The sequence below is a fragment of the Larimichthys crocea genome, chromosome IX, assembly GCF_000972845.2.
Source record: "Larimichthys crocea isolate SSNF chromosome IX, L_crocea_2.0, whole genome shotgun sequence".
Taxonomy (NCBI): Eukaryota; Metazoa; Chordata; class Actinopteri; family Sciaenidae; genus Larimichthys; species Larimichthys crocea.
This window is the reverse complement of record NC_040019.1, coordinates 621,779-637,069: the sequence shown is the minus strand read 5'-3', so window position 1 is coordinate 637,069 and position 15,291 is coordinate 621,779. Positions and strand designations below refer to the sequence as shown.

Sequence of the window (15,291 nt, the reverse complement as noted above, 5' to 3'; positions counted from 1 at the left end):
TTAACTTGTTTTTTCTGGTCTCTGATATGTAAATAAAGTTACGTTCTTATAAACAAAGTTATATATTTGTAGCTCTGAACCGCCCGTGTTAAAGAGACTGAAGGTGTAGATGTTTTGCATGAACACAAACACATATGTAAATGTTTTTTTCTGCCTTTTTACGAGTTTATATCACCAAGCAAACGATAAATTATGATTAAATTAGTTATAAAAAGCCTCATGAACGTCTCCATCACACATAAATAAGTTATAAAAACAACAGCAGACGTCTAAACGTGATAAATGTCTGACTGCTGATCGCATCAGGAGAATTATCTCTGAATAAAAACAGATGAACGTCACATTACATTCAAATGTTCAGCCAGAGGACAGTCACACACTTCCCTCCACATGTGTGTGAGTGTGTTTACAGTATGGACGCAGACACTTTGGGCTGAGGTGTGTCTATTATCTTTTTTTGGAGGCAGGAAGGAGGAGGTGGAGGAGGTGGAGGAGGTGGAGGGGGGTTCCTCCCCAGACTCACTGGAGCCTTGTTGTAACAGCCTCATTGAGACTGAATGAGACGTCTTAATTACTCCAGTTGTGAAAACTAAAGGAGGGGACGGTGGGAGGGACGGGAGGATGTCTGCTTTGATCTCTGGTCTCAGGGTGGGACGCCCCGTCCTATAAATACAGACGAGCTGTGGTGGAGGAGGACAGTCGAGTCTCCACCAGCACCAGAAGCACACCTCAGGACCAAAGACCCAAACAGGATTTTACCTTCAGCCATGAGAGGACATTTTTCTATCGAGTGGATGGCTCAGAGCAGCCAGCCGGCGGGGACAGACCCCGTCCCTGCGTCCGGACCCACCGCCTGTGGGACTCACTCAGAGAGCCTGCCGGGCTTTTACTGCAGGACAAAGACTGAAAGCGGACCCGAGCGGGACGACAACAGGAGCCAGAGCCTCAACGCTTTCACCTCTCACAGCAATCAAGGTGAGCTCACAGCACATTTACTCGAGTGCTTGTACTTTACTCGAGTACTTCACACTGAAAAATGGTTTGAAACACACAAGAAAGAAGCTGTAAGCTGTTTTATATGAAGACATTTGTTTGCTTATATCTTAAAATAAGATATTTTATGAGTCACCTGAAGCAGAAATGTTTGTATTTCCATTTTTACTGCTTGATACTCGTACTCCACTACACCTCAGAGCCCAATATTGTACTTTTTACTTCACTGCATTAACTTAAAGTCTTTAGTTCCTTCACAAAATAAGATTTTGGCTCAGAAAACATGTGAAGGGTGCATAAAATATGATGTTTTTGTCATGAATTAAGCTGTAAAATAGTTCATAGAGGCCTGATTCATCAGTTATTCTGATAAAATGTTGAGGTTTGGACGAAACAAACTTTGTGTTTTGAGTTATTTTCAGGCATTTTTCACTTTTGAATTTTTACAAAACAAACAATCAATTAATTAATGGGGGAAACAATCAGCAGATTAACTTTTATCACTAGTTGCAGTTAAAGTTGTTTAAACTGCACTAAATCCTGTGGAATCATATGTATCATAGTACTTTTACCTTGAGTACTTGAAGTACTTTTCTGGCTCTGTGTTAACGCTGATTTTCTTCTTCTTCTGCAGTGACTGAGGCAGATTTCAGCAGTGGGACAGAGGAGGAGACCTCCGGGTACGAGAGCGAAGGAGGTCGCTCCTTCTCCCCATCAGCCCCCGCAGACTGCGCCTCCACCTCTCCGGCCTCCCCTCCGTCGGGGAGGAGACCCCGGACGGCCTTCACGGCGGAGCAGATCAGCAGCATGGAGAGGGCCTTCAAGAGGAACGCGTACCTGGGAACGCAAGACAAGGCCGAGCTCTGCAAGAAGCTCAACCTGTCCGACAAACAGGTAAATATCAGAAAGTGTGATCAGGTTCACATCACTGTGTGTCAATCTGACAAATTAATGAATCAATTAAAATGCCAAAATAAATCTAAATAAAATACAGTTAAAAGTTAAAACGTGTATTTTAAATCAAGCCTCTTAGTTTGTTATCCAATTAGAAATTTAAATATTTTAATATTTTTAATATTTTATAGACTTTTTTGGAGCAATGTTTGAAAGATTTACACTAATATCTTTTTTACATTTTTTTTATTTATTTTTTTACATTTTTTAAAATTAAAATTTCTTATTTTGGAGATTCAAACTCAGTATTTATTTTTATTATTATTTATTTAATTAATAAATACATTTACAAATTAGTTAAGTTTGTTGTGTTTCATTAAATGTTTTATTTTAATTTAATTATTTTATTTTAGGGACACAAACATTCAATATTTTATTCATTTTTTCTTCTTATATATAAAAAAAAATATTTTTTGATTATATTTATTAATTTCTCTGTGATATGATTTGGCCTCTGTGGCCTCTGATGTTGAGAAATTATTTGTCTCATGACATTTATTCCTCCTCCTTCTCCTTCAGATCAGAAACTGGTTCCAGAACAGGCGGATGAAGCTGAAGAGGACGGTGCAGGACGCCCTGGCTCACGCCTGTCAGGCAAACGTCGCCTCTCAGTTGATGCATTACCCCGAGCTGCAGGCCTACAGACCGGGTCCGTACCCGAGGTACCACTCAGCAGCAGCAGCAGCACCGGACAGCCCGACCGCTGCCTCCTACGTCCATCCACACAGCCTGCAGTACGGCTCAGCTCTGCCCGGCGTCTCCACCCTGCCCCTGGACTCTTTTTATCAGTACAACGGCCTCCCTGGAGTCATGCTGCCGTCTGCCACGACCCAACTCATGAGCTCGTACCCGACTTATCCTCAGTATTACTGAGAGGAAGCTGTGATATTTTGTCAGACAAAATTATATTTTTGAACATAAATGTTCTCATCTTATCCTAAAAGGATCAACGTGAATAGAAACAGATGCTTTATAAGAAACACGGCACAGTTACTGCCGTGAACGGGGAGCTGTGCAATACTGAGATCTGTGTGTGTCTCTGCTTGTAACTGATGTATAGTTCAGATATATTTAAATTTGAATCTATGAATTGTTTTATCAGATTTGTGTTGTTATGTCACTGTGAAATCAGATCGCTAAAATAAAATCATTATTAAAACTTAAAAGTTATCGGATATTTATTTAAAAATTCACTCCAGCAGTGTACGTAAGTACATTTTATGGTACTTTTACTGCAGTATTTCTATTGCATGTTGGTTTTTCACCACACATCAGGGGGATATGTTGTACTTTATACTTCACAAGATTCATAATGACTTTAAAAATTTAAGTTTTATATAGGAATCATGATCATTTATAAAATAAAACTCTTTGTTATAGATAAAAGTCGCAACAATATATAATATATTCAAAGCTACCTCCACCACAACCAACTATAACAATAACACAGTGATACCAGTAATAAACCTGCATACTATAACTATATATAACTGACCATATATGTGCTTAAACTGCAAGTTTTTTTTTTTTTTTACCTGTAATAAAGTATTTTATATTAGGATATTGCTACTCTTATTTATATAGATCTAAATACTTCCTACCTGGACTACTGTGCAGACGTTCAACACCTCAGGGCTCGCAGGAAGTCAAACCTGAAATGAGAGAAGACGAAAAAGGATTTAATCAACATAAACATCTGTCACACATGTACAGTATTTATAATTACAGTTCAAATGATTTGGATATAGACATGGACAAGACAGACATGGTGGAACAGTAACAGAGTAACTTTGTGTTTATATAACTTAAACTGAGACTGTGTCACTTTGTGTTTTAATAAGTTAAAGTTAGACTGTACATTTCTGTTTATATATAAATACATTTATTCGAGCACTAAGGTAGGCCTACGTATATCTGACTAATTACATTTTATTTAACTTCATACTACTCTACTGCACTTCAGAGGCAAACATTGTACTTTTTACTCCCTGACTAGTTTCTTTTTAGATTTTTTTCTGATAAACTGAAGGATGAAGTGTTCCCTTGTGTGTTGGAAAAATGAACAATTTAAAAATCCTTTTGGATTAGTTGGAGAGAGCGTCGACCCAAAGCTGAACACGGAGCTGTTTTTCTGAGCTCACGGTGGATTTAGGTTTCAGTTCATGGTTTTCATGTTGCACAATTACTGAGAAATCATATTCAGATTTAGAACAGTGTTTTTATTTTAGTCACTGTGGACACGTTCTTGGTCATTTAGGGGGCGTAACAGCATGAAGACCGATTTGAATATGACTAAATGTCTAAATATAAAGAAATAAAAATAAAATATATTTAGTATTCACCTGAATTACATACCTGACAGTGTGGAGAAGACTTTGAATCTGGATTTTGACTAAAACATAGAGAGAAAACATAAACAAAGAGTTAGATTAATGAATAAAATGTGTTTTTAAATGTTATGTAGTCTGGTTGCCAGCTCATATTTTCTTCTACTGAGTGAAAACTGACTCATGACTTCAGTATTTCTACTGTAAAATACAACATTCCTGTGTACAAATACTTCACTGGACTCCTTCAAGAGTGAATCCAGCGTTCAATCACCAAGTTATCGAGCTCTGAGTGGGACTGACGCACCTTTAAGTTGGTCCTTGTTCGTGCAGTCTTACAAACTAACAGCTGCAGTAAGGCTCCAGCGTGGTGCTGCAGTGGTGCAGAGTTCTGCTGTGGTTTCACCTGTAAACTCACAGGTGCTGCTGAAACATCCAGCTGGGAGGAAGTGTGACAGGAAATGGATGAAAACTTACCTGAAAGGCAAATGTGACTGTGCTGCCATCTGTGGACAGAGAAAGGAAATGCAACAACAGTGTAGTCATTGTACACACATAACAGCAGGTGGGATGAACGTTCATGTTGCTGCCTAAAGATGGAAGTATTCAGATGTAAGGACACTCACACATATATGCATAATAAGTAAAAGTACACATGTATTGGCAAGAAAATGTACATAAAGTATCAAAGTTTAAACTAATATTTCCTTTAAGAGACTTACATCATCACACATTTCATTATATTGGATTATTATATATTATATTATTATATTATTATATTATTATCCCCTCCATATTTTATATTTTATACCCGTTATTTTATTTTTACTTCTATACTAGTTTATCTTTTCTTTTCCATATATTCCATATATATATTCTGTGTATGCTCAATCCTGCCACAGTAAATTCTGTGTTTGTGTAAACTTGCATAGCGAATAAAATTAATTCTGATTCTGATTCTGATAACAATGTAAGCAGCATTTTAATGTTGTATAGAGTTCACGTGTACATACTGTGGGGTAATTCACTGTATAACCATGCATCATATTTTATAAACTGCATGTTTTGTATATAAATTCTTAATCTAAACAGTAGTGGAGTAAAACGTAGAATATTTCTCTCCTAAATGTAGGAAATGAGAAAAAGAAAAACTAAAGTACAAGTATCTGAAAATGGTTCTGTGTAATTTAAGCTGAACATCATGTTTCCTGTTGGGTATGTTATGTGATTTGTGACAGGTGTTATATCACGTAGAGCTGAAGTTTTAAGGCCATCTATTTTGTTGCTCTCCTCTGGTGACCAAAGTGAAGTTACACCTCAAGTGTTCACATAACTGAAACTGAGACTGTGTAACTTTGTGTTCATATAACTGAAACAGAGACTGTGTAAATGTGTGTTTATATAACTTAAACTGAGACTGTGTAAATGTGTGTTTATATAACTTAAACTGAGACTGTGTAACTTTGTGTTCATATAACTTAAACTGAGACTGTGTAACTTTGTGTTCATATAACTGAAACTGAGACTGTGTAACTTTGTGTTCATATAACTGAAACTGAGACTGTGTAACTTTGTGTTTATATAACTTAAACTGAGACTGTGTAACTTTGTGTTCATATAACTGAAACTGAGACTGTGTAAATTTGTGTGCACATGACTTAAACTTAGTATGTAACTTTGTGTTTATATAACTTAAACTGAGACTGTGTAAATTTGTGTTTATATAACTTAAACTGAGACTGTGTAAATTTGTGTTTATATAACTTAAACTGAGGCTGTGTAACTTTGTGGTTATATAACTGAAACTGAGACTGTGTAAATTTGTGTGCACATGACTTAAACTTAGTGTGTAACTTTGGGTTTATATAACTCAAACTGAGACTATGTCACTTTGTGTTTATATAACATAAACTTAGTGTGTAACTTTGTGTTTATATAACTTAAACTTAGTGTGTAACTTTGCCTTTGTATAACTTAAACTGTGTGTAACTTTCCTTTGTATAACTTAAAGTGAGACTATGTCACTTTGTGTTTATATAACATAAATTTAGTGTGTAACTTTGGGTTTATATAACTTAAACTGAATGTATAACTGTGTGTTTATATAACTTAAACTGTGTGTAACTTTGCCTTTGTATAACTTAAAGTGAGATTATGTTACTTTGTGTTCATATAACTTGAAGTGAGACTTTCATTTATATAAATATAAAATGTATATTTTCTATAAATTGAAGTCTTGCATCGTACAAAACACTCCTCCGCCATGCAGACAACATGGAGCAATAACCAGCGTGGGAATGAACTAAGTATAATTACTCAAGTATTTAAGTATCATATAACTCATATAATTAATTAGTTATGGATACTTTACTAAATGGAATTTTGAGGAACTGCAGTTTTTAGCACTTGCGCTTTGGCTTCATTTCCCAGTCACGGAGGTTGCTGCTTGATTTGTACATATATTTTTATCTGTACATTGTACTTTAATGTTTATGTTTATATGTTGAGCTTGTTGTACTCGTTTTATTGTGTTTTTGTTGACTTAAAATGACCCCTTTATATCTACAGTGAGAGCGGAGTCCACCATTTTGAACCACTATTTTTCTACAGTAGCCCAGAACGGACAAACCAAACACTGTTTCAGATATGGCCTTTTGCTTTTATGTGAATTTTGAAGCCAGAGTTTTTCTTACATAAGGAGGGGGGGTGAGGCGTAGGAAAGTATTAATTTGGTTACAATCTGCCACTTCACAGCTTGGTCCCACTAAATACTACACACTGGACCTTTAAAGTTTATGCTTACATGTTAAGCTTGTTTTATTTAGTTGTATTTATGTCTATATCTAGAGCAAAGTGAAATTCTTGGTCGATGAATGTTATTCTGATTTTTAAATGTCACAAAATGTATTTTGCAGTCCCTGAAATATTCCCAGATTTCTGTGTGCAGAAAAACAAGATATGTCGACACATTTTACCAACTGGAGCCAAAAAATTAAAATAAAAAACAAAAAAGTATTATGTCATAAAAACAAAAAAGATTTCACAAGAGAAAATGAAGTACGCAGACGGAACCCCGATTTTAGCCAATGGCAAATGAGAGGTTTTACACGTGGTGGCGTGACGGACAAAATCGACCGACCAATGGGAGAGCGGTAACCGTGTGAACTCGTGAAAGTGGCAACCCCACGGGCCAATACTATTCGCTGGACCTTTAAAGTTTATGTTTACATGTTAAGCTTGTTTTATTTAGTTGTATTTATGTCTATATCTAGAGCAAAGTGAAATTCTTGGTCGATGAATGCTATTCTGATTTTTAAATGTCACAGGAGAGTATTAATTTGGTTACAATCTGCCGCTTCTCAGGTAGGTGCCACTAAATACTACACACTGGACCTTTAAAGTTTATTTTTACATGTTAAGCTTGTTTTATTTAGTTGTATTTATGTCTATATCTAGAGCAAAGTGAAATTCTTGGTCGATAAATGTTATTCTGATTTTTTAAATGTCACAAAATGTATTTTGCACGTATAAAAACAAGTCCCTGAAATATTCCCAGATGTCTGTGTGCAGAAAAACAAGATATGTCGACACATTTTACCAACTGGAGCCAACAACAAAAAAATAAAAATATAATTTTCAAAGTATTATGTCATAAAAACAAAAAAGATTTCACAAGAGAAAATGAAGTACGCAGACGGAACCCCGATTTCAGCCAATGGCAAACGAGAGGTTTTACACGTGGTGGCGTGACGGACAAAATCGACCGACCAATGGGAGAGCGGTAACCGTGTGAACTCGCGAAAGTGGCAACCCCGCGGGCCAATACTATTCGCTGGACCTTTAAAATTTATCTTTACATGTTAAGCTTGTTTTATTTTGTTGTATTTATGTCTATATCTAGAGCAAATGTTACAGGAGAGTATTCATTTGGTTACAATCTGCCGCTTCACAGCTTGGTGCCACTAAATACTACACACTGGACCTTTAAAGTTTATTTTAACATATTAAGCTTGTTTTATTTAATTGTATTTATGTCTATATCTAGAGCAAAGTGAAATTCTTGGTCGATGAATGTTATTCTGATTTTTTAAATGTCACAAAATGTATTTTGCAGTCCCTGAAATATTCCCAGATTTCTGTGTGCAGAAAAACAAGATATGTCGACACATTTTACCAACTGGAGCCAAAAAATTAAAATAAAAAACAAAAAAGTATTATGTCATAAAAACAAAAAAGATTTCACAAGAGAAAATGAAGTACGCAGACGGAACCCCGATTTTAGCCAATGGCAAACGAGAGGTTTTACACGTGGTGGCGTGACGGACAAAATCGACCGACCAATGGGAGAGCGGTAACCGTGTGAACTCGTGAAAGTGGCAACCCCGCGGGCCAATCAGAGCGCTGCCCGTGATGAGCGCGGAGGGGGCGCGCACTGGGCTCGCCGTGCACGCAGAAAGCAGCTACGCAGGAGAGAGAGGGGCAGAAGCCGAATGGTGGAGCTGAAGATGGCGGATGGAGACAGCGGGAGTGAGCGCGGTGGTAGCAGCGGGGGAGGAGGAGGTGGCGGCGGCGGCTTCCAGCACTTCCAGAGGGACCAGGAGACCCAGGAGCTGGCGTCCAAGCGACTGGACATCCAGAACAAACGCTTCTACCTGGACGTCAAGCAGAACAGCAAGGGCAGGTTCATCAAAATCGCCGAGGTCGGGGCCGGGGGCTCGAAGAGCCGCTTGACCCTCTCCCTGTCGGTGGCGGCGGAGTTCCGTGACTACCTCGGGGATTTCATCGAGCACTACGCCCAGCTCGGGCCTAGCAGCCCGGAGCAGATAGCCCAGGCCAGCGTGGGTGAGGACGGAGGGCCCAGGCGAGCTCTCAAGAGCGAGTTTCTCGTCCGGGAAAACCGCAAATACTACCTGGACTTGAAGGAGAACCAACGGGGGAGGTTCCTCCGGATCCGGCAGACCGTAAACCGTGGACCTGGCTTTGGAGTTGGGGGCCCTGTGGGCGGCATGCTGGCCGGGCAGACCATAGCCCTCCCGGCGCAGGGGCTCATAGAGTTCAGAGACGCCCTGGCTAAGCTCATAGATGACTACGGGGGTGACGACGAGGAGCTGACCGGGGGCATGGCCGCCGGGGGCTACAGCGAGCTCCCCGAGGGCACCTCCATCATGGTGGACTCCAAACGGTTCTTTTTCGACGTCGGCTCCAACAAATACGGAGTGTTCCTGCGGGTGAGCGAGGTGAAGCCCAGCTACAGGAACTCTATCACCATCCCGTTCAAAGCCTGGGGCAAGTTCGGCGGAGCGTTCAGCCGGTACGCCGAGGAGATGAAGGAGATCCAGGAGCGGCAGCGGGATAAGATGTACGAGAGGAGAGACGAGTCCGAGGGGGACGACGTGGACGACGACTGACCCCAGAACAGCTGACAGATCTGCAATATATATATAGGGGGGTATTTTGAGGAAAAATAAATAAAGTGCATGACAAATCGTGCTGTTATAGCCTACTAAAAAAAAAAAAAGTATCGTGGTAAAAACAAAAAAAAAAAGTACATGTGCAGGGATTTATTGGTGTATTATCCTGAAGTTTGTAGGGTTGGAGTGTGATTTAATGGAAAAAATGAAAGTGGGGTTTTAAAAACAAAACGACAACACAAAAAAAAAAGTGTAAAAATGAGATTAATCTCATTATTATTATTATTCAAAAAAAAAAAAAAGAAGAAGGAGTTATGCTTTATTGTTTAAAAAAAAATAAGAGGAAAAGATACTAAAACCAGCAAAACTTTGGTTTTTATAAAAACTAGAAATGAAGCCAATGAATTGCTTTCCTATCCGCAACATAGTTTATATTTAAAAAAAAAAGATAAAAGTGAGTGAGGAGTCAACGTGTTTAAGATGTTTTCCTTCCTTCTCTAAAGGAGAGAGAACTAGATTCATTGTATTTCCGGTTCCGGTCCAGGTTGATCTCCTCGTTTGGATTGTGTTTTTGTTTGTGTGTGTGTGTGTGTCGGGATTCCTGCAAGTCAAAATTTAAAAAAGAGGAATGTATAGAGAAGCTGGAGCTGTCAAACAAACCCAGCGTCAGGATGGAGGAGGATGGAGGAGGCAGTTAATCGAACAGATTATCCAAAATGTTAGAGGGAAGTTTTCAGAGAGAGAGAGAGAGGATTATGTTTTTAAAGCCCGCCGTGGACTAAACTTTAAAGCTTTTTGACTCCAGTAGTCAGTTACAGTGCGGATCAGCTGGGTTTTATGTTATACATACAATCTTGGCAAAATGTTTTTAAAACATCAACAAAAAAAATTTGTTTTATTTTGGATTGGACGAAGATGGAAAGTGTGTTTCCTCACACCAGAGCATCCCTGGTGTTTGAGAGCGACCACTTGGGGATGGAGAGGACTGTTTTAGGGTCCCAACGCTCTCCACCACCAACAACCACCACCACCACCGTCACCACCACCCAAAACCAGGGACAACACATGTATATGGGACTTTTTAGGTGCTCATCTGCTCCCACGTGCCACTACAAAGGGTCCAAATATCTGGCAGCCGGACGGGTGGAGGCGGGGAGCGCTGCATCAGATGACCACGTCAAGCTTCTCTGACCTTCTCGCTCGAGAAGAGTTTCCCCGCCGCCGCCGTCATCATCATCATCAGCCTCTCTGTCCGTCGGTGGTCAGACCCTGGACAGAAACACACACTGATGGATGTTTTTTTTTTGTTGTTTTAAGAGAACTATATTGAAATGAGATTCTACTTATAGGAGAAATATTACCGAACAAACCAGCAAAAGATATTTTGAAATACTTATAAAGGAAAAAAATGTATTATGTAAAGGAATTTCAAGACTTATAAAATAAAAAAAAAAGGTTAATTTCTTAAAACAAAGTTGTGACTCAAACCTCCAGATTATTTTTCATTTTGTTTTTCCTAGAGTGAAAGTATAACACTTCCTTAATTAAAACAACTTTAAATGCAATAACAATGTTGTGACTGTATATTTTTAAACCCCTGTTTTCATAAAGATAATCTATTTGTTCTGCAGTATGATTATTTTCATTATTATTATTTTGTCTTTTAAAGGTGCAGCATGTCGGATTCAGATGGCTTTGTTTACAGAAAATGGCAATAAAAAAAAAAAAAAAGACGCGTTAGATCCAACTAAGTCCTTCACACTGTGTCTGAAAATGATCAGAAATGTCAGAGTTGCTTGTTTTTAATCTCCAGGAGGTCTGAAGCTCAAAGAGATTCAGTTTACGATGATATAAATCAGAGAAAAGCAGCTTTGTCTCACTTTTAAGAAGCTGGAATCTGAGAATTTCTGCTGTTTTTTTTGATCGGCGACCAGTTCTTTGTTTTGATTTTCTCTCGGGGACCTCTGCGTTATTTTTGTCCAGTATTCCCCTGAAGTTTTGGGTGATCCACGAGGAAATCCAGTCCAGGATTATTGTGTTTTCACTTTGAAACGATGCCACTGACGTCTAAAGTCAAAACCCCACCGGCCTTTAACCTGCCGGACTTTGTTCATTTCCTCAGATTTGTGCTCATACATGTAAATATTCGACATAGTTACATTATTTCCTTTGTGGCTGATCAGAAGTTTGCACAGGGTGTTTTTATTTTGAAAATCAGCCTGAATCTCTGTACCTGTGTCTGACTTCCTGTCCGCTCAGTGTTTTTGTCAGTGTGTGTTTATACTCTGAATAACGTATTAATAACTTTAATGTGTTTACTGTTGGCCGACTGAAGGCAACAAACTCAAGTACTCTAAAAGTAAAAGTAATCTATCAGTAGAGTATTAACCTGTAACTGTTTACTGCAGTAAAACTAGAGAGCAACAAGCTGTACTTAGATTACAAAAAGTAAAAGTACTCATCATGCTGCTTATATTGGATTATTATTATTGTAGGTACGTCGACTGACATAAATTAATGAACTAATCTATATTTTAATATTTGATTAAATATTTAAAATCTTTTGGATTTTCTGGCTCCAGCTTCTCAGACGTGAAAGATTTACTCGTCACGTTTGAATAAATATCTTTCAAACCACGCGATTTAAAGAAACGCACTCTGGGACTTATTTCTTAATCATATAAAAGTATATTTGCAGGTATTTGGCAATGAAAGTGAACATCACATGGGGTCATTTTTTCAGATTTTGTCTCCTTCTGTGTGAGAAACGACGTTAAACTGAATATCTTTGGGCTCTGATGCGATGATCGTATCATCTTTTATCATTTTTCTGTGAATTCTTGCACATAAATCTATAAAACAATTGTTGTAAACAGCAGCTCTAACAGGAATTCAATATCAAATAGTCTTTTTCCAGTCGGGTATGTGCAGCACATGCTTTACAGTTGCTGTCTTCCTTCACACACACACACACAGCAGCTGTCTCCAAAGTTAATAAAGACTGTCTGCAGGAAACAGCTCCGCACAACAAGAAGCTTGTGCTCAGCAAATCCAAACGACGTGCTGCTTAGTCGTGGTCGCTCTCCTCTTGTCCGTGAGCGCCTCATCCCTCGGTGCACTTATGACACGAATGTGTGGAAGCTTGTTTCTGGTGTGAGGAGCTGAAAAAGGGGGGGACGAAGACGAGGACGACGAGGAAGACTCGAGGGTAATTTGATTCCCTCCTCCCCCTCGTGCTGATCTCTTCTCCTGTTGTTGCTTCTTCTTCTTCTTCTTCTGTGGTCGGACTCTTTCTCCTCGGTCCTCCTCAGCACCCCCACTCTGTAAATCTGGCAGCTGTTAGGCACACCATGCGTCCGCTGTGAGGGTGTGCTGACAGGGCATGCTGGCTATTTTAATGTGGGAGGCCTCTACAGACTTGACATTCCTGGTCAAGGAGTCAGCTGTGCCATTAGGACCTCGTCGCCTGGGGACACGGTCGTAATACAACCGTGCGATTGTGCTGAGATCTGCTCACGTGTGGCAGAAACACTCTGCTATGTGCAGCCAGGTACGGCATAGAGAGGTTTTGTTCATGGTAGGAAGCCTCACTGGTGCTGAGAGGTTAGTGTGTCAGTCAGTGTGCTGTGGCTCGTTAGTTAGTCTTTAATTGTTTTTATCGTCTCCTACAAGCTCCAACACGTGACTGGAATAGAACAGAATACCCTCGAGGGGACATTTTTACTTTTTTTACATGCAGTTTTACCAGAAATACAACCACACACACACAAAGGGCTCGTAGACATGCAATTGTGGAGAGCGATGTTTGCCCAGAGAGCTGTTGGGGGGTACAGTGCCTTGCCCAAGGGCACATCGGAGGTGAACTGGCACATCTCCAGCTACCAGTCCACCTTCCATACTTTGGTCCATGCTGGACATGAATCCGTCACCCTCCAGGTCTGTAGGGACTTGGCTTGGGTGGCCAACTACTGTCCCCACTACTGTTAAGAACAATATTTAGGTACTTTTACTTGAGTATTTCCATTTTATAACACTTTATACTTCAATTTTATACTGACGTATGCGTGACGTATGCGCAAAGTAAATCTGAGGCTGATCGACCGTCCCTTGAGCCAATGCTGCTAACACGGTTGGAGAGTCTTCTTCTTTGAAGACCACATTAATACCTTCTTTTTTTTTTACATGCAAGTGGTAGACCAACCAAATGTGCATATGGTTAAGTGTAGTGGTTATGACACTGACCCTTTCCTTGAGTTGTCCGATGACGTACATGGGTTGATATCGTGCGTCAAAGGTAAGGCCAATGTTTGTCACCCCTCCCCCACATCTTCTCACATTAGAAGAGAGAAGAAGAGGGTGAAGAAAGAAGTGTGAGGTATGTCAAGTCGATGCTATTGCTCACCTGTCGCTGTCTTGATCAGTCTGAGTTGATGTATGGTGGTGGATGTGTGGTGGTGGAGTCTCTCCTCAGCTGGTCCAGAGGATGAAATCCAAAAGTGGGTTAATCAATGTAGTGTTTTAGAATGAACCCCTCGAAGTTGGTACCAGGTTGCCGCTGGTAAGGCGTTAAGGAGGGAGGCATTGGGGTCAAGGATGTCCAAAGTCTGCAGGGTTTAGAGTTAGAATTAGCAAAAGAGACTCTAGTACTTTGCAGAAGATTTGAACTGTGGGAATGAGGCACATCATCGTCTGCTGAGAACTCGTGTACCTCAAGGGGGAATATCATTGTTCGGGCAGCCAATTACTCCGAAAGCCCAACAGTCCGATAAATTTCCCAATGGACTTTGACAGCTTGTAATCCAGAAAACAAAAGCCCATTTCTCTGAAGGCCAGTTTTTCTGAAAATACACCCTCCCTGGAGTTTTGGATATGTCGGAAAGATCAGGTGACGGTATGGTGTCCTTTGTCATCATAGCAAGAATAATAAACATGTGCTTAACGTTGTGAAACTGTCACAGTTGTTAGGTTTGTTGTTAGTGGTTAGGTCTAAGAAAAGATCGTAGTTTGGGTTAGTAGACAATAGTAGGTAATAATAGTAGTAGACACCACAGTGTGTATTTTTGGGTCCTTCAGAGCAGTGGGCGTTTGTTTTGGGGATCAGTCACAAAAATGGGTTTTCCATCCAATGGGACATTTTTCAGGCTATTGGGGATTTTTGGAATAAAAGGCTGTCAGAACAATAGCTTGGCACCAACTCAAGACCTACCCACCAACGATGAGCTCCTCCAGGAAACATTGCTGCTCTCTATGGGTTTTTAAAACTGACACTTTGAACTAAATTGGGACAACCCCAACATTATCATGTCCAGAAGGAGTCTCAGTGTGTTCAAGGAATATGAGAACCAATGTCAACGGGAGATGATGAAGCTTAAGGCGGTCAGAAAATGAGTCATTCCACAAAACCGCTACAATCTTTGACCAATATTACTTTTTCTGAACACTCCACAACATTGACTACATATTCAACTTCCAGAAAACCAGCCATCAATGTTCATGTGAATGGCGGCAAAATGTTTGGATGTTTGTCATATCCCAAGTACACTTTCATTGAAGGTCAACTTAAAAAACAAGATAGTTTCTGATATAAAATATTATATAGATAATAT

At 39.6% G+C, this 15,291-nt stretch overlaps 2 protein-coding genes and 1 long non-coding RNA gene across 4 annotated transcripts; 2 read left to right on the top strand and 1 right to left on the bottom strand.

Moving 5' to 3' along the window:
- Positions 1–386: 386 nt before the first annotated feature.
- ved (ventrally expressed dharma/bozozok antagonist) lies at positions 387–3,140 on the top strand. The gene is made up of 3 exons (XM_010752684.3): positions 387–975; positions 1,628–1,887; positions 2,467–3,140. The coding sequence occupies exons 1-3, from the start codon at positions 768–770 to the stop codon at positions 2,818–2,820; spliced, it is 822 nt and encodes a 273-aa protein (XP_010750986.2). The 5' UTR covers positions 387–767; the 3' UTR covers positions 2,821–3,140.
- LOC109143014 (uncharacterized) lies at positions 1,779–5,024 on the bottom strand. Of its 2 annotated transcripts, XR_002043120.2 has the most exons (4): positions 4,582–5,024; positions 4,303–4,339; positions 3,549–3,599; positions 1,779–1,872 (listed from the first exon to the last, which is right to left on the bottom strand). It is a non-coding gene; the product is annotated as an uncharacterized LOC109143014 (long non-coding RNA). The 2 variants fall into 2 exon arrangements; XR_002043119.2 differs by having other exon boundaries at positions 4,303–5,024.
- Positions 5,025–8,678: 3,654 nt separating this feature from the next.
- On the top strand, positions 8,679–11,247 carry purbb (purine-rich element binding protein Bb). The gene has a single exon (XM_010752683.3). The coding sequence runs from the start codon at positions 8,765–8,767 to the stop codon at positions 9,680–9,682; it is 918 nt and encodes a 305-aa protein (XP_010750985.1). The 5' UTR covers positions 8,679–8,764; the 3' UTR covers positions 9,683–11,247.
- The last annotated feature ends 4,044 nt before the right edge of the window (positions 11,248–15,291 follow it).